Raw genomic sequence first — 21,799 nt, 5'->3', positions numbered from 1 at the left:
ACAGGATCTAAGTCAGTGCGTAAAGGACCTGTCAGTTCACAGCCCACGGCTCGTGAGCTGAGGGAAAAATGTGTGGCAGAGTTTGATGTGTGGATGCCAAGCATGCACGGGGCCTGCTGACTCCAGCTCTGGAGAGGCTGAGGGGGGTGCCAGCCTGGGATTGTCAGTGACAGGAGGAGGCAGGAGCATTTCCCCATGAGGTACAGTTGTCCCTGCTGTGGCACATCAAGTGGGGACCCTGGGCACCTGCTTGTCTGTGGCTGTTGAGGAGGATTACTGCCATTTAGAGAAAAAAAAAGGTCTTCCTGTATAATGACAGAGGTTGGGAAAGAGCAAAATCCTTTGGATTTTTTTCTGTTTCTCTACAGAATGATGCAATGTGCAGTGAAAGCGAGGAGTCGGTCCTACCCTGTGATCTGTTCTCCCGTCTGCACGAGTGTGGCTCTGGGCTGGGCATGTTGAGAAATCCTTTCTTTGCCACAAGTACCACACTTGCATCCTACAGAAAAGGGGACAAGGAGGATCCTGCAGTAACTCATGCAGGAGTGCTGCAAACAGCAAAAAAACCTCTCCAACTGTTCTTCTTCCTGCCATGGTTTTGGAAGGCGTTCAGACTTAAACACAGATCCCTTTAAGTAATGAAGTCCTGATCAGCGTGTGATTCCTACCTGTTGAAACTGGAAAACTGGTTTGGAGGGAGATAGAAGTAATGTGTGTACCATTGGTTTTAAAAATCTGTTTAAAAATTGCTTTGAAATACTGAAACAATGAGACAACTCTTTTAGGAAGCGGTACATTTAGGTAAAGGTTTCACAGTAGGCTGAGCTCCCTGGCCTGGGCAGGCAGGTGCATGTTCCCACATCTGTCCCTGCATGTACCCACCACTGCCTGTGTCCTGCCACTGGAACCTAGCAGAACATGTGGTAGCCGATTCAGAAAGCTAAAACTTCATAAATCTCATCTTGCCAAACGAAACTGACTGATTTCCTGCCAGTTTGGCTGACAGGACCTGCTGGCATAGGCTCGGGCTGTCAGTGAGGAAGGGTAGGAACTCGCAGCTGGGGGAAGGAGGAGGTCTCCTGCTTTGGCAGGAACTGAAAGTCACACTGCATCCTGGCAGCGAGGTTCACTGTGCTGATGCTTTCAAACAGAAATTGATATCCTCCCATTTTATTCAGAGTATTTATTTAAAGTACAGTTTGACATTCTTCTTTAGCTGAAGTTTGTGATCACCTCATAGTAAGGCTGACTGGCCTGTTTGATACCAGCTGTCACTGGTTTTGGTTGCTGCCTCTGCCTTGTTGTTAGGAAAGTGCTGCTTCTGGTGAGGAAAACATCTCAGAGACAATGCCCAAATCTCAGCACAGATGTCTTTTCTTTATTGCAAACGATCTGGTTAACACTGATGTTCATTCTGATAGGGACTTAATTCACGCTGTAGCATCTGGTTTTCAAGTACCTGACGAGTGTGGGCCCTGCAGTCTGCAAACAGGACAGTGCTCAGATGGGGGGACACAGTTTTTTAGCCCAAGTTGCTGCAGGAGAGGTGTCACAGCCCAGCTGATGAGGTGCTGGGGCTCCAGGGAGAAGGGAGCAATGGGGAAGGGGGCAGCAGCCGTGGAGGGCGGCTGTGCTGGGGCTGCTGGGACGGGCAGGCTGGGCACAGCCACGACTCAGTGCTGTTTGCAGGGGGACTGGACTGAGCCTTCAGCACAGAACGTACCTGTGGGACATGGTACAGCCAAAGGGTGGCACAGGCTCTGTACTCTGTGCTGTTTCTCATAAACATCTGCTAGTAACCTACCACCTGTAGCCCATGGGGAAATAGCTGGCTTGGCATGGAAAAGTTGCTGCCAGCCTCTAATCTAGGAATATTAAGCTTTGCAGGATTTTTTTTTTTTTTTTTTTCATCTGCTTAATTATGAAATCAGTTCAGGAGAGGGAGGTGACACATTTAGGTTGCTCTGCTATTTCAGTCGTGCAGATAGCACCCAAAGATGTCAAAAAGTTGCCATCCACTCGTCTATCCCAGGTTGCTCCAAGCCCTGTCCAGCCTGGCCTTGGACACTTCCAGGGATGGGGCAGCCACAGCTTCTTTGGGCAACCTGTGCCGGGGACTCACCACCCTCCCAGGGAAGAATTTCTTCCTAATATCCAATCCAAACATGCCTTGTGATTGTGCAAAGGTATGTTAGAAGGCCTGAAGATTTAAATCAACAAAGAAAATTCCCCCAGCTCCTTTGTCCTTGTTCTATGGAAGAGGCCATCTATAAGTGTGACAATGTCTTTGTATTTTCAGTCATATTCATTGAAAATATCCTCACTAGATGCCAAATATTTTTCTGCCTTATCTTTGTGTTCTTTTTTGCATCACTGTTCATGGCTTGGTTTGGTCTAAAAATGCAGTTGTGCTTTTAACATGCTGGGAACTGGGGAAGCTTCAGCCCCTACAGAGTCCCTGTCTGAGCTCAGGATTGTTGTACACAGGCTCTGGCTGAGTAGGCTGAGGTCTGGAATGAGGACAGCTACAGTTTCTCCACAGCTGAGGTGGCTGAGTGAATCTACTGGGTTTTTCTAAATGAAAATCGCTTTGTCTTTGTGAAGAATTTTGGTGTTAGACTGGTCATCCTCCTGGCTCTTTTCTACAAGTAGCTTTTCTTTCCTTTTTTTGCTCTGTGAGTACAGTGCTTGTCTTTTTTGTCTCCTCTCTTGGTATTCAGTACATGCTGTGTTGTGGTAAAGATTATGATAAATTATGGCACTAAGTATAGCAATAAATATAGGCATAGTGTATATAGGCTATTGTAGAAGAAATTAGTTTCTGTTCTGCAGTGTGAAAAAAGACTCATCCATCTGTTTTGTGTAAAAATATCCTGGTCTTCCTGTGATATCACTTTATTCTCAGATGAAAAAGCCATACAGTTTTGTGCAGGGAAGCCTGTGTTAGAATGGCATTGTCCAATTTGACCAAGTGATAATGGAAACCATTTGAAGTTTTAAAGTAGAAAAATAAAATCATGGAAGTTTTATGATTTTTTTGGTTAGTGTCTTCAGTCTGTTGCACTGATGACTTGCAACTGAGAAGTCTGAGCAAAGCAAGCAGTGAATTTGAACAGGTATGTGTGTGAAGTGCCTTGGAATCCTAATCTGTGAGTGTATGTGTAAAGAAAATAGTTTTAAGGAACAGCTCTGTTCCTCTGGCCTATCATGCTACACTTTAAGATGCTTTAAAAACATTTCTCTCTAGTGAACACACTGGATTTTAAGGTAGCTCAAAAATGTTCTTTTCAAAGAAGTCTTTGCCTTTAGGTTTCTGTCTGGTGTAACATGAGCTGGGGTGCACACAAACCTGCAGAAAGTGTACATGGGAGGCCTCTCCTCTTCCACAGACCCAGACATTTCTAGTGTTGGCAGAGATTAGAGCCTGAAGCCATGTACTCATGCTGACCTGCCTGTGCTTTTGAGGAGTCTTGTATTGTATGATTCTGTGAGGTTGTGTTCTGCTCTGCTCCTGTGGGAATGTCACAGAACTGGCCACAGGCCTTTACCAGTTGTCACAAAGTGAGCAGTTAGTTCTTGACATCTGCTGTGCTGCAGTGGCTGCCAAGTTGCGTAGGTAGTTGGCAAGGAAATAAATATTGATAGACCTTAGCAACAGGTACTCCTGAGAACTCTTGTTCTGGGAATGCTTAGGCTGTGTCCAGTGTTATTAAAGTTGTGAGAGCATTTTGAGTTTATTTATAGGATTTGTTGGTGTCTTATCACCATCTCTCAGCACTGGAATGCACAAATAGGCTTTGCTGTGTGAGGGCACAGATGTGTGTCCTACAGCCTGCTCTGGTGACTCATTCCAACCTGTAGCAGATGTTCCACTGTCCCCAGCTCAGGGATAGCTGGTTTACGCTGATGTGTGACATCCCAAGTGTGTGCTCATATCTATTTCTCTTCTTTGCTTGCTTATCTGTTGTATGGTGGAATGACTGTTGCAGAGCTATGTGTGTGTAAGTGCATCGGATGCAAGAATTTATTCCTTTTTAGCAATATCCTAACAAAGCATTAACATACAGGATTCTCAGAGAATGTCCAGGTGAAATTATCTTATCCTGTGAAAGGTGACTCTGGTGAGCACTGTCCATGAACAATTGTGTGTTCTCATTGCAGAAATTGAAGCCAGAGAAGCCTGCGACTGGCTGAGAGCTGCTGGATTTCCCCAGTATGCTCAGCTGTTTGAAGGTATGATCACAAAGACTTGTCAAGCAGCTGACATGGAATTCGAGTGGAATTGTTCACATAAATAATATATTTCAGAACCTGACATTTTTGATGGAAGCACTTCCAAATTCTGCTATATCTTCATGAAAACCTGTAGAAAAATAGTGACCTGGTGTGTTTTCTTGCAGAAGGGACATCTCAGCAGGGACTCAGTAGAATTCTATAAAGGACCAAATCTTCCCTGGTTTTCTTTTCCTATTGTTAGACTGTAACTCAGTCAAATTTCTGCTTTTGTTATTTTTAGTTGCTTATAATTTTTTCAAGCTCTTTTTCTTGGAGTGCTGGAAGTGATCTTTCCAACCACTGATGGCAACCCAAACTCCTCTGAGGCTCTCCAGCCTGTGGTCTGAGATTGCTTTATTGGAGTTTTGAAAAAGAATGTTGGAAAAATCATCTTGCAATCATAAGTGTTTAGAGGAAATACTCAGCAGCAGTCAGCCAGTCAAAAATGCAATTTCAGCATGTTTTCATGTTGTTATAACTACAAACAGTGCTTATTTCTTGGGGGGAGGTATGGATTTGCTGAGAACTTGTGTAATTTTTCAGGCCACACTCGTGCATATATCTTAAAACTGTTTTTCTTTAAAATGTGTTTTTTGTTACAAACATTGAAAGTAAAAAAAGCCAATCTATTTTTCAGAAAGATTTTATCAAAGGACTACAGTTGAAAGAGCAGCATTAACTGCGCTCATTCCCACCTCCCCCAGTCACTGCAAAATTGAAAATTTGAAGTCAAGCCATAGAGCTGGATTTGAAAGCTGTATTTCATGAAACCTACTGTCCCTGGAAATGCTTCCTGTCTGCCTACAGCAGATTTTATTCTGTAATCTGTTTGTTGGAAATGTGCATTGCCATGCTTCTGGAAAATGAATCCTCTGCATTACCTCGCTGTTCATGCAGTGTCCTGACCTGGCTAGGAAAATTAAGCTTATAGAATAAGCTAAGACAATACATATGGATCTCAATGGTTCCCTCACCTGCAAGGCTAAACCTCAGGAGCTGAAACATTGAACTCTTCAGCTTCCAGCCCAGCATGATGTGTCAGGCTCACTACAGCTCAGAGAGTGTATGTCATGCGCTGCATTGCACCTCACCATGACAAAGGCTCATGGAAAATAATCCCGGTTTTTTATTGTATTTATCAATCTTATGTTTCTTGTCTATGGCACTTGGTGACTGCAAGCTCCTGGAAATACAGAAGTGCTTGTCCACCTGTAATAACAGCAGCAAGCAGATCCCTACATTTATTCTCCCACTTGCTCTAAGGAACTGATCCTCACTTGCTGGAAGGATGTTTGCATGAACGTACAGTTATAGAAATAGAATTAGTTTCATTTCACCTATGATCAATAAGTTGCAAAATTGAAAGTCTTTGCAATTACAACTCAGATTTCAGATTCAACTTCTTTGTTCACAGATATGCAGTTTCCCATTGATGTAAAAACTGTAAGGAGAGATCATGAATTTTTAGATGGAGATGCGATTGAGTCACTGTTCAGGTAAACATTAATAATGAATCATCTTTAATACTCCCAGGCCCCACAGTTCTTTGTCAGTCATCTTCTCATGCCTTTGTTTTTGTCAGAGACTAAGAGTCACCAATGTTGTGACTGGAGGAAATCACTTAAGCACACAGTTTAGTATCACTGAAGTTGGTTGTTTTAAGAAGTAAAAGGTAAAGTAAGCATGTGTCTGCACTTCTTCTTCATCCAAGCTCTCAGGGGTGTTACACTGAGCATTAAATATCTTTTTTGTAATGTGAAATGTCTTCAAGCTGATAAAAAATAACCAGTTCCCTGCAAGCATGGCAGGATGCTTTCTAGGATGACATATAATGAAATGGAGTGGAGGAATTTCCTCCAACTTCTGTTCCAGCAGATAGGCAGAAAAAAATTATCTGCATGAGATCTGTTCTGTTTTCTGAATATTTTTCGAGTGAGAAGCAAAGGTATTGATTTGAAGTTATTGCTTTGCCACAGCTGTTCAGAGCACACAAGTGACCTGCATTGTCAGTACCAAGTCAGACTCACGGCCCTTTGGAATTTCCCCATGGAAGAGTGCCAGGGTAGTGTAAGGCTTTTGCTTCACTTGGTGCTGCAGTTGCCTTCTCATTATGAGATTGTTTAGCAGAGTTTCTTTAGCAGAAATTATGATTTCTAACACTTAGGGCACTGGAAAGTTCGTCTCCTAGTGAGGTGTTCTGGTCCTTTTCTGTCCTGTCAGGTCACCTGAATTCCAGCTCTGCCTGTACCAGAGCACCAAGAGGAGTTGTTCACACACACATCTCTAAAGAACAGCAGATATTAGAGAACTTCGGGTATATTTTATTTCTTGGTATGACTTCTATCTTGAGTGCTCCTTGGAGACTCTCCGTGTGCCTCCTGTTGATGCCACCCATTGTTTGACAATTAAGTGATTGACTAGTTTGGGACCTTATTGATTGCACAAGCTTTAATTAAAATGATAGATAATACAGTACTTCCAGGGATACAGGTTAACATCTTGAATTTTTAATTTTTCTTTTTCAAGAAGCCTACACAGAGTTTCATTTATTTTCAAAATCTTAACATGATATTTTTCACAATCATTGAAGCTAATAATATGATTTTTTAATTAAATGATTGGTTATTGTTGTCTTCTCCAGTTTTAAGATGGCAGAACTGGAAGTATGAGCATCATGGGGTGGTTATTGGTGCTGGTTTGGGGACCAATGTATGGGAGCCTCTAACAGAATGTCAGTGCTTGACACCTAATGAAGACTCCGTGGTAGAAGATCACAACTAGTTTGGTGCATGTTTGTTTTCAAGAAATAAAATAGTTGAAATTTAAAACTCCTGGTTTTTTTCTATACCCTAGAAGGTTGAACACACTGAACAAGTATGCATCAATGAAAGTGGAAATAAGCCGTGATAGGAAACGGGTATGTTTGTAACAGTTCCTGTTCTAATTAAAGATGTGTTTAGCTATTGTATCAAACACTGGGGTTTAAAAGTGCATGAAGGATTAGCAATTTCTGAACTTTCTATTCTATTCCATCCTGCAAAGCTCTGCTATTTGCATTTTATGTTGAGGAACATAAATGCAAGGATGGAGATTGAAACGACATAATGTTTGAAACTTTGCAAGGTAGATTAGGGGTGGCTTTTGAAACACTTTTAAAATTTGACTTAGCACGTTACTGTCCTACAGTTGCCCCAAAGCCCCATCTCAACATGACTATCATTGCTCTCCTAAGTAGTTTCCCACTTTATTTAAATGCTGAAAGCTCACTCCTATTGACTCAACAAAGAAATAAATGGGCAATGCAAATGTTCAGCAAATACAAGCTGGGTAGGTTTTAGCTGTGCTGTCTTTGGCTCTGCCACAAAAATGCTGCAGCTAAATCAGAGTGGTAGCCACAGCTTGGCTGGGCAACACCAGGCCTGCAAAGCCTCTGAGGTACCAACTGCAGGACTAGCAAGAAAATAATGCCTTCTTCTGGAAAAAATGTCTGGGTTTTTGAGAGTTCTGCTCTGTCATTAGGGAAGAGTGGGGCAAGAGAGCCCACAGGGAAGAGACAGGTGGCTCCCATCTCTCTAGTGTTTTGCTGTCTCTGTGTTCCCTCAGAGTGGGGACAATCCAGCAAAGGGGGCACCTGGGGCAGGTGGCAAGGGAGGCTGAGGGCTTCAAAAGGTGCTACAAGTATTGATGCTGCCACAGTCCCACAGCTAAACACCCCTTTACCTGAAAATGGATGAGTTTTGGTCACAGAAGCGTGAGAGTGTTTGATTTGATTGGCTTTAGGAGAGGCCATCTAAACCCAGTACAATTATCTTTCAATACCCTTGGATTTGCCACAAATCAGGATTTTTCCACCTTAGATCAAATCTGTCACCTTTTCCTGTGGTAAACTTCCCAGATTTGTCAGCATGCTTGGGAGTCATTAGTCAGTATGTTTTTCAACTCTCTCAGGCCAGACGTTCAGTGACTGAATGGTCACATTTCCATATGTTGGTCTTGGGGGTTTTGGAAGTTGGCAGAAAATTTAAGTCTCCTTTTTATGTTAAATTGGTTTTTGTAATTTATAATTTGCCTAACTTTGCTCTTGAACTGTTTTTGGTTTTTTTCTCCTTCTAAGAGTGATGACTCTGAAGATGATGAACCCTGTGCAATAAGTGACAGATGGGCTTATGAGAGGTGCAGTCAGCGGTGGTCTCGCATCGAGAGCCTGGCAGATTTTCCAGCAGAGGAAGGGGCTGGTGCCTCCACCCCAGGCAGCCCAATACTGAAGATCATCAACAACGAGGACAGTGTCTTTCTGGATCATGGTGATAAGCACGATGTGTCCTCAATTCACAGCACCAGCAGTGCTGACAGTGACGTTGTTAACTCCCAAAAACCTTTTGAAGATGTGGAAAACAGCACAAGTTCCTCAAGATGTTCCTCAGTTAAGGTACCTTCACTGGACTCTGCTTTTAGTTGTTCTCCTCCCCTCAGTGAATATTTAAATATCACCAGTGAGGAGAAGCTTTTGGATAAGTCACCATCTAAAAAGAGGAAGAGCCTTCTAAAGAAAATGGAGAAGCTGCACTTAAGGAGCTGCAACTTAAGGAGTGGTCAGTCAAAGGCCAAACCCATAATAAGTGAACCTGTTCTTCTGGAAGGACTTAATGAAGAAAAGATGAAGATGCTGAACTGTGTAAATATTTCTGACCTTTCTGGCATCCGAACAAAGAGCAATTCTTCCTTTTCTCCCCAGAGCTGCAATAGCAGCAATCAGTCTGCAAATAGCAGCACAGGGAGCACTCCAAGTCCTGTTATAAAACCAGGCAGCCCCTGTGAAGGAAGGGGGACGTATGCAGAGCACATGGACTCCAGCAAGCTCTTGCTGGGGAATGATCTATCTCAGCAAAACCTAAAAAATGACATAATGTTACAAAAGAACCAGATGTTTCAAATTCCACAAGGCCATAAACCTGGCACTTTCCCCACAGTACTTACAGATAGCTCCCTGTCTCCAGCAGACAACTCTTCTGTTAACTGGAGAACTGGGAGTTTCCATGGGTGCAGGAGGAGCCGGAGCAGGAGCGGTTCCAAGGACCCCAGAGCCCTCAGGAGTCCCCTGTCGGGCGGGGATAACAGGCGGAGCGTGTATGACAACATGCCCAACATTGACCTGGAGACTTTGGAGGCAGCACAAGTTGGTGACGACGATGTGTTCTCAGAACTGAACAGTGTCATAGCAGATGTCAATGGTCTCAAAAAGTTGGTTGATCAGTGGACAGAGAAGTTCTCAGATGATAGGGATTCTGACTTTGCCAGTGACTTGACCTCTTTGTATCCACCTTCCCCTAAAGAAAGCTCTCTTGAAACAGAGGGCTCAGAAGACAAGACAGCAGGGGAGGCTGAGGGAGAGAGCAGCTGTGGCCTGGGCAAGGAGATTGGTTCTGCAGACCTGACTTACATCACAGACTCTAAAAAGACCAACAGGTCAGCCATCCTTGGGTTTGCCTTTGATTCTGTCCACTCGGAATATAATTGCATTGCCAGACCAAAGTATTCTAAAGTCTGTCCTAGGTAGCAGGGTGTGCACTGCTGGGGGCAGGTACCGCTCCACAGGTACCAACATCTGACCTCTGCTGAAAGTAGGACACTCGTAATCTGCATGACCACTCAGGCACTGGAATCAGGGAAACAGTTTGTATTGCCAGAGGCCCTTCTGGATGGGAAGTACCTTGTTTAAGTGCAACTAACTGCAGGTCATTTAGAGTCTTAGGTGCTTCACCAATGCAGGTAGAAAACAGGTGTGGTGGAGATGGTTCTAAGCTTAAACAATATTTATCCCATAGGCATGGGAAGCAACACTGGTCTGTGGAAGAGAGCATGAACCTGGAAAGCCTTTCCCTCCAGACTGATGGCCAGTCAGCTGCCCAGCTGGCCCGCACACAAAAGCTGGCACTGTTGAAGCTCACAGCTTTAATGGACAGATATTCCCCTTCCAGTAAGCAGGGCTGGAACTGGTAAGTTGTCTGCTATTAAAGCAACCTGAGCTGGACAGAGAGGAGTTGATGTAAGCATGTGAATTTCCTTGTCTGCCTACATTGCACATGTTCAAGATGAAGAATTTCATCCTATTAAATTGCTGGCAGCTTCAGGGTTATTTCCATGGCTCCAGGATTTCCTCTGCTGTGGGCTGCACTTTGGGCCCTTGCTGGTGGTCGTGCTGTTACTGATTTTAAGGCACATCGTAGTTTCTCTTTAAATTTGCCCAATTGCAGGGCTTTGTCAGAAGGCCTTTGCAGGGTATGTGGGGCCTGAGGGGAGAGTTGGCTGGACTGAGAATCCAGCCCTTCAAGCTCTGAGTGTCTGTTTGAACTAAACCAGTGACAAATTCAGACACTCGGAGGACTTACATACATCAGTCAGCATTTTGTGATAGGGAGCTGGTACTTGAATATAGAAAGAATGAAAAAACCCTCCAGTGTCATAAAGGGATGGAATGTATTTCCCATGAGGATGCTTTATTAAAGTTAATTTCAGCAATGAAATGAGGAAGTCATCCCTGTAATTGCCTTTGCTGATCTTCTCTCCCTCCTGATGCTGTGTGTACAGGTATGTGGCAGAATTTGGGGTTGTGACAAGGTACAGCTCAACCCTTTCTGGTGAGTGTAAAGCAGGAGGTGGGATGTGCTGGCCCGCTAGTAAGCTGCATGTACTGGTTTTTGTTTCCAGGACCCTACCAAAGTTCATTAAAAAACCAAAAGCCTCAGACTACAAGGACAAAAACGTGTTTGGGGTTCCTTTACTTCTGAATGTGCAGCGAACAAGCCACCCCCTGCCCAATGGCATCCTGCAAGCCCTGGAGTATCTGAGAAGCCACTTTCTTGACCAGGTATGAACTCAAGACAGCCCAGGGCAGCTCTGGGCCATGAACAGATCTGCTCCAGGGAACCAGACTCTGTTTCTAACTTTTGTGAAGGACTTTCTTGCCCCCTAAGGCTCTGAATAGGCAGAAAGGTGTAGGTCTGAGCTGGCGGCCTGCAGGGAAATACCAGTGCTGATTCCCTCTAGGAATGCCTTTAGCCCTGTACTGTATTTTTGTGCCTTCCCTCACTGAAACCCTCTGCAGTCAGGTCTCTTGGTGCAGGCAGTCAGGCTGTCTTTGCCTGGGGAGGTGTCATGTCTCTGCTCCCTAAGGAGGCAAATCTGCCAGACAATGTCATTGTTCCCTCTGTTCTGTGGCTGCTGGTAGTGCCAGAGCTAATGTGAAAATTAATCCTGTTTCAGCTGAAATGCACCACTAAGCAGAGAGGAAACATTACAGCAGTGCTTCTAACAACTCTTTCTGGATCTCAGCTCTATTTATCCCCTAAGTGGAGATGGCAGTGGACGTGTGTGCTGCATATGGTATTTCCACAGCATAGCTGCAGAAATGGAGGACCTTGTGACATGAGACATATTAGTTAAAGAGAGGACTTTTTTTCCTGTGCTTTGCCACTGTCTAGTTCTGTAGTATCACGCCAAAATGCAAAAGTGTGTGAGTTCTGTGAAGTGACAGTGCAAGTGTTTTTCATTTTGAGGTTATGGTATCCACTCAGTTCACATAAATAAACCAAAGAGTGTAAATACTGTCTCAGTAGCACAGAGTAAAGCTGTCACCAGAAGCTTTGGTGGGGTCGAGCTCATGGGAAACTCCTAAATCTCACTTTTGTCTGAAACTCAATTGACAATCACATTAAAAAGAAAATCAAAGTTTCCCTCAAAATGGCAGGTGCCCCTTTCCAGCCTGTGGAAGGGTGAGACATTCTGAAACTCAATTGACAATCACATTAAAAAGAAAATCAAAGTTTCCCTCAAAATGGCAGCTGCCCTTTGCCAGCCTGTGGAAGGATTAGATGCATCAGATGTACCAGGTGTTACAAGGAGCCATGTGGATCTCACAGTCAGTTTGTGTGAGCCAGCACTCGATGTATGTTTGTGTTTGGTGGACACACATTGACGAATTTGAAACTTGGAGTTGCCATGCGTAAACACAGCCTGCCAAAGAAAATGGACATATGTCAGTGGTAGTGATTTTAAAAGGCAAAATGAGTACTTTTGAATTAAATAAAAGCCAAACAAACATGAAAATTGGTATGTCACAGCCAGTTCTGTGGGCATCAGGCATGGTTTGCCTCGGAGAAATGTCCTTGTGGCTTCTGATGATACAAAAGTATTTTGGTGTTCAATCCCACTGCCATAGAATATTTGCTATTATAGGGAAGGTAAAGGATCACTTATTTGTCAGAAGTTTGATTCTTGATGGCTCCTCTCTTTGTCTCTAATAATTTATTTTACCCACAGGTTGGCCTGTTCCGAAAATCTGGTGTTAAATCCAGGATTCTGTCTTTAAGAGAAATGAATGAAACCAACCCAAACAATGTCTGTTACGAAGGGCAGTCAGCATTTGACGTGGCAGATATGGTGAAGCAGTATTTCCGAGACCTTCCTGAGCCTATATTTACTAGCAGGCTCTGTGAATCCTTCCTCCACATCTACCAATGTAGGTACCAAAACCTCATCTGAATATCTTAATATTCAGCTGTGCAGTGGCCAGACTAGGCCTAGTGCCATGTCCCCCTGTAGTCAGAGGAGACAAGTCAGGCAGGACGTTTCTGACAAGATGAGTTCATTGTGGCTCTGGACTTGAGAGCTTCCCATCTGCATCCTGTGAAGCAGCTGGTTCTCTTTCTTGAAGGATGAGTGTAGTGAAGTGCTGCAGCAGCCCCCTTAAACTGTGTTTTTAAACAGTCATTTCCGTATGCAAAATAAAGAAATAACCTGGTCCCCTTGTTCACAGCATGGCAAAGCTCGTTGAGTGAGAAATCCTGTTATATTGATGACATTTCTTTATTAAGGTGCCCAAGAACAGCTGCTGTGAAACAGTGAAGAAATACCAGCTGCTTTCTGCTTGTGCTTGCACTGTTACTGTCCTTGAGACTCAACCCAAAAAAGGAAACATGAAGCTGAAATACCACATTTATTACAGTTTAAATAGGTTCTATCTCCTGTGCTTTACCCTCAAGGAATTCACTTTCAAAAAGTAGATGGGTCAGGGAAAGAACTTGAAGTAGGGCTAATAATGTTCTTAGGACAGGCAAGTTTCTTCTGCTTTTGAGAAAAGGTTTTGAAAGGCAGAGTGTCAGCTTTCTGAGAGGACTGGCTTTGCAGCCTAACCTGTGTGACTTTTACTGACATAGGTCAACGAGCAGCTGCTGTCTTGTGTATGGTGTGGGTTCATGAAAGTCCAGTTGGGTTTTATTTCATCACCTGTCAGGGCTTTAAAATTTTGTCTGAAAATTATTTATTTGTTTGAAGCAAGTTTTCTTTTTGCATTCACAAATCCTCCTCTGTAAGGAGGTCCACAATTCCGATGTCCAAAGTATGTATAACAGTTTTCCTCCAATTATTGTAATCTGGCCACTGTCCACCTCCTGTCTCTTGTTTTGGGAAAGAAACAGCAAATGCCCAAATTCCACTCACCCCACTCACCCCACTCACCCATCTTCTGCCAGATTGACTGGAGGCAGTGCACAGATTAAATTACTCTTTTGGAGATAGGAATTGTGCTGCTTTCACCAAGAAGTGTGTTCTGTGTCTTCTACATATGTGCTTCTACCTGAAGGGAAGAGATATTCTACTCTTTGCAGTGGTGTTAATTGGAGAAATCCTTGTGGTGGGGATGTGTGGCAGGATGAACCAGACTCAGTCTCCTGCAGGAGCTGTTTGGGCAGACAGTCTCACTGGGGGTTAGTGTGAATTAAAATCTGTTGGCAAAACACTGGTCTCTGAATTGAGTTACCTGAGAGCATCTGTTCTGTTCTTGCTTGAAGCTGAAAGGAAAAGACAGTAGAGCAGCTACCTGCTCCAAAGTATCACTGCAGAGTAATATTTTATGGGGAGACAGGCCCTTATTTGGATTGTAACTCAGTTCAGATTAGTTCATTAGCATGGTGTTCAAGATAAATTGCAAGTCAGGCAGCAGCATCCCTGGGTGTGAACATGCACTTGACAGGCAGTAGGAGAAATGGGGCATGTTTGATGGGATAATAGCCTTTCCTTGTCTGCTGTGAGCTTGGGACAAGGAAGTGGATGAACCTACAAGCTCAGTGCCCTGATTGGGACCCTGCTGATGGATGCTCCTTGTGCAAGTCACACGTGATTTTTGTCATTGTTCTTGTTTCCAGACGTGCCAAAGGATGAGCAGTTTCAGGCTGTCCAGGCTGCTATTCTCCTTCTCCCAAAGGAAAACCGAGAAGCTTTGAAAATCCTCCTGTTCTTCCTGCGAGATGTGGTGGCTTTTGTTGAGGAAAACCAGATGACCCCAACCAACATTGCTGTCTGTCTTGCACCTTCTTTGTTTCACCTCAACACCCTGAGGCGGGACAGCTCCTCCTCAACCAGGTATTGGCATCTTGATGCTGGTACTGCAGCTGTCCACAGTGTTCCTTGCTGGAGCAATGCTTTCTGTAGCTGGCCTAGGCTCAGTATCTGATTTTGAGGGGGAAACAGACTGTGTGTGCCTTGGGGTCTGCCTTAGATCTGGTTGCTCAGGTGCAGCAGGAGCTCTCTGCGGCTGCTACTGCCCAATGCAGAGGGCAGTGGTAAGGCCCCATTGCCATACTCCTGACCAGTCTGTGTGTGTCCCTCGCCACTGCTGTGCTCCCCTGGTTGCCCAGGGGCCCAGCATGTGGCCCACTGCTTGCATAAAGTGGCATTGGCCATTGGAAATGTGCTCCTGCACTGGCAACCTGAGCCCAGGTGCAGCCTTCAGGCCCTGCAGATACCTGGCAGATTGAAGCAGCTACTGGCACTGGTTCTGCTGGGTGATAAGGGGATCATTCCTGCCAAGTCGAGCCATGGGGATTCTGTAAATTTATCTTAATAAGTAAAAGTATCTGGGTTGCATAACATCCCCTGTTTGTACGTGCAGGGAGGAAGGTGCCCTTGAGCCAAAGTAGACAAATAATCTCCGAAAGCATTCATGCCTTATCTGGCCTCCTGAGGCAGGGCTGTTTGCTCTGCTCATGCTCCTGGGCTGTGGACAGATGGGTCAGGGCAGGAGAGCACAGCTGGCTGTGCGGGAAGCATTGTGCTCCCGACAGCGTGGCGAGCTGAACAGCTCACCTGGGGATCTACAGGGGAGGACCAGTCCCAAAGCAGCTGTCAGATGAGCTGTTGGCATCTTTCAGGCTCTGGATAGCACGGGGAAGGGAAAGAAAACCAAGGATTTTCTTTTGAATGTCATAAAACAGCAGAAAATGCCTCAGGCATCCCTGTGCTGAGCTGGCACATGGCGAGGGAGCCACAGGGCCACTGCGAGGGCACCTGGGGATGCAATGGAGTGGCAGCAGCAGCAGGTCCTGCTGGATTGCTGTGCTGTTTGAGCTCCTGGGAGCTACACTCTGGGAGTTGCTTTACATCAACACTGCTCTGAAATGTTAGGACCAAAGATAGCAATGGAGTTTTCTCTTTGTTGTCAGTGTTTGGGAGCCAGGATGCTTTGAAGCTTTAGCTCTGCTGTAACTGTGCATTAATGCCTTGGTGCAGGGTTCCCACTTCAAAGGGTACAAGCTGACAGGTCTGACTCTAAGGAGCAGCACTGAGGACTATTATCTTCCACCCAATTTTCAAGCCGTTTGGCAGAAATGCACATAGAAAAAAGTTTCAGAAGCCAGGACTAATGATGTAATACCATGAGCATGAATTAAAAGAGGGGACTGTTTTTGAAATGTGTTGGGTGTGGTTTGGGCCAAAGGATTTTAAAGGTTCTACACGGGCTTTGCAGTTATCAAAGGAGCTTGATATTGAAAGTTACACACAAATAAGTTTGGGGTCATTGTTGTCCTTGGCCAAGTGTGTGATTATGTGTTTGGGGAATAAATTCCTTGACTTGCCTTTCTTGGGTGTCTATTACTACTGGTCAGTAGTGCCCTGGACACCTTTGGGATGTGCTGGGAGGGAATTCTCCCGGCGGACTTTCTGCAGTCACATAGCGTTAGCCCTGCATGGCACAGACAGGTCCTTCAGTGCAGTGTGTTTGTGTGTGGTTCCCAGCACTTTGCTTGCTCAGCCTTCCTTTCACCTCCCCCTCTCCTAGATCCAGTCAGAGGAAGTGCAGCTTGGGGAAGCCAGACCAGAGGGAGCTGAGTGAGAACCTGGCAGCAACACAGGGCTTGGCCCACATGATAATGGAGTGCAACAGGCTCTTCCAGGTACGTCCCTCATTGTCACCAAGCAACAGCTCTGGGCAGCCCGGGGTGGGTGGCTGGCTTGGAGCAGCAGCTGGGCCATTGTCCCGCAGAGGTCCCAGTCCTGCTGCTGCCACCAAAGAGAAAATGAGTGTCACTGCGAGCACTCCTCCGTTCCCCCCTCCATCCCCAGCGATGATGGGCTTTGGCTCCATGGGCTTGGGGCCAGCTTAGAGAGCACCTGTGGGGCAGTGGCTGCCTTGTGCCTGGGCAGGGAGGCCCTGGCCATCCCTACTGGATGGCGGGTTGAAGTTTTGCTGCTGGGGCCTGGCCAGAGCAACAGCCATGCCTGTGCCTGGCCATTGACCCCAGTAATCTGAACCTGGACCTTGGCCCACAGACTGACTTCCCAGCTTGACCGCAGCCTTTGCCCGTCATTATGGACTTGCCTAGTGATCCTTAGACTGTGGCTGACCCTGGTTGCTGTCCCTGGACCTGATCCCGACCTCCCTTGCTGACTCACCTTCCTGGCTCTACGTCGGACCTCATCGCCATGGATGTGTCTGATGATCTTTACTCTTGGCTGACCTTGGCTGCCATCTCTGGCCCAGACCCAGCACTGTGGGACAGGGCAGCGGCCCTGCCAGCCCTTTTGTCCCACTTGACCTCTGGTCCCTTTCCCTCAGGGGTGCTGTCCACACTCCAACAGTCAGCTCATGCTCTGCTCCAGGTTCTTGTCTGGGCAGGAGCTGCTGTCCCATGGCTCCCCTGCACTGACACATGGCCCTGCCCAGGACTCCCTCAGCACTGATTCCACCACCAGTGCCTGGCTTCTGAGTGACCCCCCACCCCAGGACAGCTGGGCTTCCCAAGAGTCTGATCCCTGCATGGCATCAGTCTCCAGCCTGGATAGGGCTCCCATCCAGCCCCAGCCCAACTACGGGTCCCTGTTTCCCCAGCAGTGGCCTGAACCCCTCTGCCCAGCTCTGAGGCCCCTTGGGATGCCCTGACATTGCTGCCTGCCCTGTACCCTCTGGTCAGTCCTGGCAGCATGGGAGCTGACCCTGTTCCCAGCTGCATGGCCCCATGGAATAGCCCCATGGGGACTCTGAGCTACCCTTGCACACATGGACATTCTACACACCCTGCTATGACCACTGCTGGCTCCAGCCCTGAGCTGTGGGGCTGCCCCTCACCCAGGGGTTCTGGGGTCCTGCTGGTGTGACCCCCACCCTGCCAGGAGAGGCATTTGGTGCTGAGACTGAGGGATTGCCTGGAGAGGGCTGTCCCCCTTCTGCTGGAGGCCACAGCTCAGTGTGGCAACCTCTGCCATGCCCGTGCCTGGAGGAACACCCGGGTCTGCTGCTCTGGACCCAGACCCAGACTGGTCACTGTGGCCACCACTGGACTGCGGCTGACGCTGCTTCCGCCACTGAACCCGAGCGTACGTGGCCCCACAAGCAGGACTCGTCACCACTGCCACCCCCAGCCTGCCCGGCGTGGCCCCAGGTAGGGCGGGATGGGCCCTGGCTGGCGAGGCACTGCCTCAGGCTGGGGAGCAGGGAGAGCACAGCCATGGCACGGGAGTGGGTGCAGGTGGGGGACAGGAGCACAGCACTCGGCCTGGGCAGCTGGTGAATGCCCCAGCACACGTGGCTGTCACGCTGCTGCCACTGTGGCACCGGCGCCAGGCCTGGTGGGTTCGTGGGCAGTGCTCAGCCACCGGAGTGTGTTTGCACAGGTCTGCTTGGTGTGTTTGCACAGGTCTGCTTGGTGAAGTGCCAGCTGGTGCCCACCACACGAGGTGCTGGACACTGACCAGCTGTGAGAGCTGAGCCCTCCCCAGCCCTCCGTACATGGAATAACCTGATACAGATCTCTTGTATCTCTATACAGATAGATAAATGTATGTACATATATACACACATACATATGTCAGTGAGCACATGCATCAATGCAACACCTCCTCTCCAGTGGTAGCTCAGCTGCATTTCTGTGCTGCCTTAGGACTCTGGAAGATTTTTTAGGAGGCTCAGAGCAGAGCCTCCAACAAACCCCAAGGCAAAGGCAGGAGCTGTGGCTCCTTGTAGTTGCCCAAGATTGATATGCACTGCACAAAGAGGTTTGCCAACTCCGCAGGGATTCAGACATTGCTGCTGAGGGGAAAGGCATTTCCCTTGTGTTTTCCTCAGAGGGAATGTAGTTTAACTGATCTGCTCCTCCCCTGGGCTTCCTGCTCCTCCAGGTAAAACTGCTGCCTGCCTCCCCGTACCATCAGAGATGACATCAAAGGCTGGGTGACCTGCTCATACCTGGCACATAAGGTAGAGTGGATGGAGGGAGTATGGATCAGAGTATGGTTGGCTCTGGGAGTGTGGGTGGCTGTTACCACAGCTAGAGGGTTTCCTGCAGGTACCCTCGGGTGTTCTGAGTTCATGGGCTTTGGCTCCTGCACCGAGAATTGCTCTGAGCTGTGCGCACAGCCACTCATCTGCCTCTGCACCTGCACCTGCACCTGCTGAAGCCACACTCCTTTTCTCTCCTTTGCACTCCTTCCTCCCCCTCTATTCTTTATTTTCCCTTACCACAACCCCACTCCAACAGACAGAGACAACTCCAGTTGTTTAGTCCCTTTATTGTCATTCCACAGGGAACTGCTACATCCTCTGCACAGGCTTAATCCCCAGGATGTCGAATCCTTTGGCCATGACGGTGGCAGTGGCTTCGCACAGCAGCAGCCTCCACATGTTCACCTTCACAATCTGGCCTGGAAAACACAGACAGAGGAGCTGGAGTAGCTGCTCAGAAAAACAGTACCTTCCACAGGGGAGGCCCCTCCAGCCACAGCCTGGCCCTGGACTGGCACATGGAGCCCTTCCTGCTCTCCCCAAGCTAGGCAGACTGACCAGCCCTCCTGTTTCTAGGTGCCTGGCTGCTCCCAACTCTACTCAATCTTGCAGCTCAGTGACAACATGGGCTCTGCCAGTCTCTGTCAATCCTCTCACATGGACACAGTAAAATGACAACAGCCCTTCCAACACCCCGGAGCCAGCCTGCACCACAGGCTGTGACACAGGCACACTCAGCACCCCATGGCCAACACTCACCGGTCTGCCTGTCCTTCTCAACACAGTAGCAGCTGTCGTAGAACTCAGTGAAGGTGGTGGCCAGCTCATACAGGTAGTCACAGAGTGTGTGCAATAACAAGTCCTCCAGGATCTTCTGCAGGATCTCAGGAAACCTCAGGATGCACTTGCCCAGTTTCCACTCCTTCTCATGATCAAGGATAAGCACCTCCTCCCTGGCTGCCTTCCGCAGCATCTGCTCATCGATATTGGCCAGGCGAGCAATAGCCCTGGAATGGTCCAAAACAGAGTCTGCTTGTGAGGGTCCCACTGCCCAGCCTGTCCAGGGCCAGCCTGGTCTCCCTTGCCCAGTCCTGGTTGACCAGGCCAAAGAGAACAGTCAGCCCTGGGGATGCCCTCAGGGAGATGCAGCAGGGCACTGCAGAGAAACAAGGAGGGATGGGCTCTGGGCACCTGCATCATCAAGGACAGATGATGCTGCCAAGCAAACCAGGGCTCAGGGTGCCAGAAAAACTGTGGGATGTGGCAATACCTGAGCTGAGCAGCAGCTGGAACACAGATGGCACCCTCTTCTAACCACCTAAATCCTCTGATTACCAGAAACTCCCACAGTTCCCCTCCCAGGCTGTGTGTCACACAGAGGAGCCATTTCAGGTGGCACTGGACACATTGTGTGCAATGACAAATAAAATCTTGTCTGTGGTGCATACCAGTGTAGCTGGCTTCTCTTACCAAACACCCCCAACAGCACAGATTTGAGTGTCACCCCTTTGCCCACAGGTCCCTTTGTGACACAGATGCAGAGAGCACCAGCACCAAGTCCAGCAGCTCCCTGCACCCCACACACCTGATCCGTGTGAAGGCATAGAGCAAATAGGCAGCGGTGTTCCCTCGGTCATCCAGCATCTTGTCGAAGGAGAACACGTAATCGTTCAGTCTGTTGTGGGACAGATCTGCATATTTAATGCATCCAAAAGCCACCGACGTCTGGGCAGCTTTCAGCTCTTCTGGTGTCAGCACCTGGTGCAATTTCCAGACAGGCAGCGGTCAGGAGGAAGAACAAAGCACAACACACAGCCCTGGTCTCTCAGCAGGGCTCAGGAGGACAGCCCAGGCTGCTGAGGGGATTTACCCACCTGGTGCTCAGTTCACACACACCTCTCTGCTTCAGGGCACCAGACAACCCCACACCCACCCCTCGCTTCTCCTGCAATCCACTGGCACCACAGCCCTGCTCAGGTTAGGGCTGACTCCCTCTTCTGACAGCCCACAGGACCTCTGTGCCCCACAACTTGCCAGGTGTGATGTGCTGTGCTCCTGCTTCTTACAAACTGCATGTACACGCAACAAATGTCCAGTCCTCCTACCCTTACAGAGCATTTTGGACAGTCCAAACATTTGCAAACCCCTCTCTGCTGAACAGTGGCAGCTGGGCAAAGCACTTTGTGCCTGACTCCTATGAGCACTTTGGAGATTTTCAAGGTGATTTTTTTTTTCCTGTGCTTCCTTGTGTTCCTGTTTAAAAAGGGACTTTTCACTTTCACCTTACACTGCATTTCCCAATTCCACTGCCTCACACTGTGCTTGGACAGAGTTTGGTCCTTCTGTTACACTGCATGTCCCACACTGTCCAGTTCTCTGCAGGCCATCAGGAAGCAAGACAGACAGAAATCTCACTAGGCAATGCAGAGACTGTAAGTCTGTGAACACACCTGGGAAGTTCTCAGCAAAGACAAGCAATTTCTCACAACTACCTTGTCCCGTTCCTTGTCTTTCAGCTTGTCCATGGCTCGTTTCAGCCCTTCCTCCAGCAGGTCTATGAGACGCACCGTGTCCCCTGAACGAGTTTTGAACTTCTTCCTGAAAACACACAGCCAAAATGACCACCTGCCTAAGAGGCAAAACACTCCCACCCTCTGCCTAGTGCCCAGTAAGCTTAGGAAAAAAGCACATGGCAAAGCCCTCTGTATTAAAACAGCTTGTCCATGGCTCGTTTCAGCCCTTCCTCCAGCAGGTCTATGAGACGCACCGTGTCCCCTGAACGAGTTTTGAACTTCTTCCTGAAAACACACAGCCAAAATGACCACCTGCCTAAGAGGCAAAACACTCCCACCCTCTGCCTAGTGCCCAGTAAGCTTAGGAAAAAAGCACATGGCAAAGCCCTCTGTATTAAAATTGCAATCACACAGACAGCTACAAAACTGAGAGAACACCCACAGTGTGGTCAGCAGG

General features: G+C 47.5%; 2 protein-coding genes across 8 annotated transcripts in view; one reads left to right on the top strand and one right to left on the bottom strand.

The window, feature by feature from the left end:
* Nucleotides 1-21,432, top strand: part of LOC103624893 (rho GTPase-activating protein 7-like) — a 49,714-nt gene extending 28,282 nt beyond the window's left edge. For 3 of the 7 annotated variants that reach the window (XM_017726536.1, XM_017726541.1, XM_017726542.1), the window contains exons 2-12: nucleotides 4,162-4,233; nucleotides 5,690-5,771; nucleotides 7,129-7,192; nucleotides 8,390-9,741; nucleotides 10,101-10,271; nucleotides 10,984-11,143; nucleotides 12,595-12,793; nucleotides 14,478-14,694; nucleotides 16,391-16,505; nucleotides 18,727-18,805; nucleotides 21,346-21,432. In XM_017726536.1, the coding sequence (XP_017582025.1) occupies nucleotides 4,162-4,233; nucleotides 5,690-5,771; nucleotides 7,129-7,192; nucleotides 8,390-9,741; nucleotides 10,101-10,271; nucleotides 10,984-11,143; nucleotides 12,595-12,793; nucleotides 14,478-14,694; nucleotides 16,391-16,505; nucleotides 18,727-18,765 (2,471 nt within the window). In that variant the 3' untranslated portion in view covers nucleotides 18,766-18,805; nucleotides 21,346-21,432. Of the gene's footprint in view, nucleotides 1-4,161; nucleotides 4,234-5,689; nucleotides 5,772-7,128; nucleotides 7,193-8,389; nucleotides 9,742-10,100; nucleotides 10,272-10,983; nucleotides 11,144-12,594; nucleotides 12,794-14,477; nucleotides 14,695-16,390; nucleotides 16,506-16,881; nucleotides 18,806-19,131; nucleotides 19,681-21,345 lie in introns of those variants that run through there. The other 4 variants (XM_017726538.1, XM_017726537.1, XM_017726540.1 and 1 more) reach the window with 4 other exon arrangements.
* RARS (arginyl-tRNA synthetase) overlaps nucleotides 19,097-21,799 on the bottom strand; it is a 16,691-nt gene continuing 13,988 nt past the window's right edge. Inside the window, exons 14-17 of the mRNA XM_008644225.2 lie at nucleotides 21,322-21,427; nucleotides 20,415-20,587; nucleotides 19,589-19,836; nucleotides 19,097-19,248 (exon numbers count right to left, since the gene is read on the bottom strand). Coding sequence (XP_008642447.1) covers nucleotides 19,139-19,248; nucleotides 19,589-19,836; nucleotides 20,415-20,587; nucleotides 21,322-21,427 — 637 coding nt within the window. The 3' untranslated portion in view covers nucleotides 19,097-19,138. The remainder of the gene's footprint in view (nucleotides 19,249-19,588; nucleotides 19,837-20,414; nucleotides 20,588-21,321; nucleotides 21,428-21,799) is intronic.

Source organism: Corvus brachyrhynchos, unplaced genomic scaffold (assembly GCF_000691975.1).
Source record: "Corvus brachyrhynchos isolate BGI_N302 unplaced genomic scaffold, ASM69197v1 scaffold262, whole genome shotgun sequence".
Taxonomy (NCBI): Eukaryota; Metazoa; Chordata; class Aves; order Passeriformes; family Corvidae; genus Corvus; species Corvus brachyrhynchos.
Note: the sequence above shows the minus strand (reverse complement) of the source record. Positions and strands in the feature narration are given on the sequence as shown.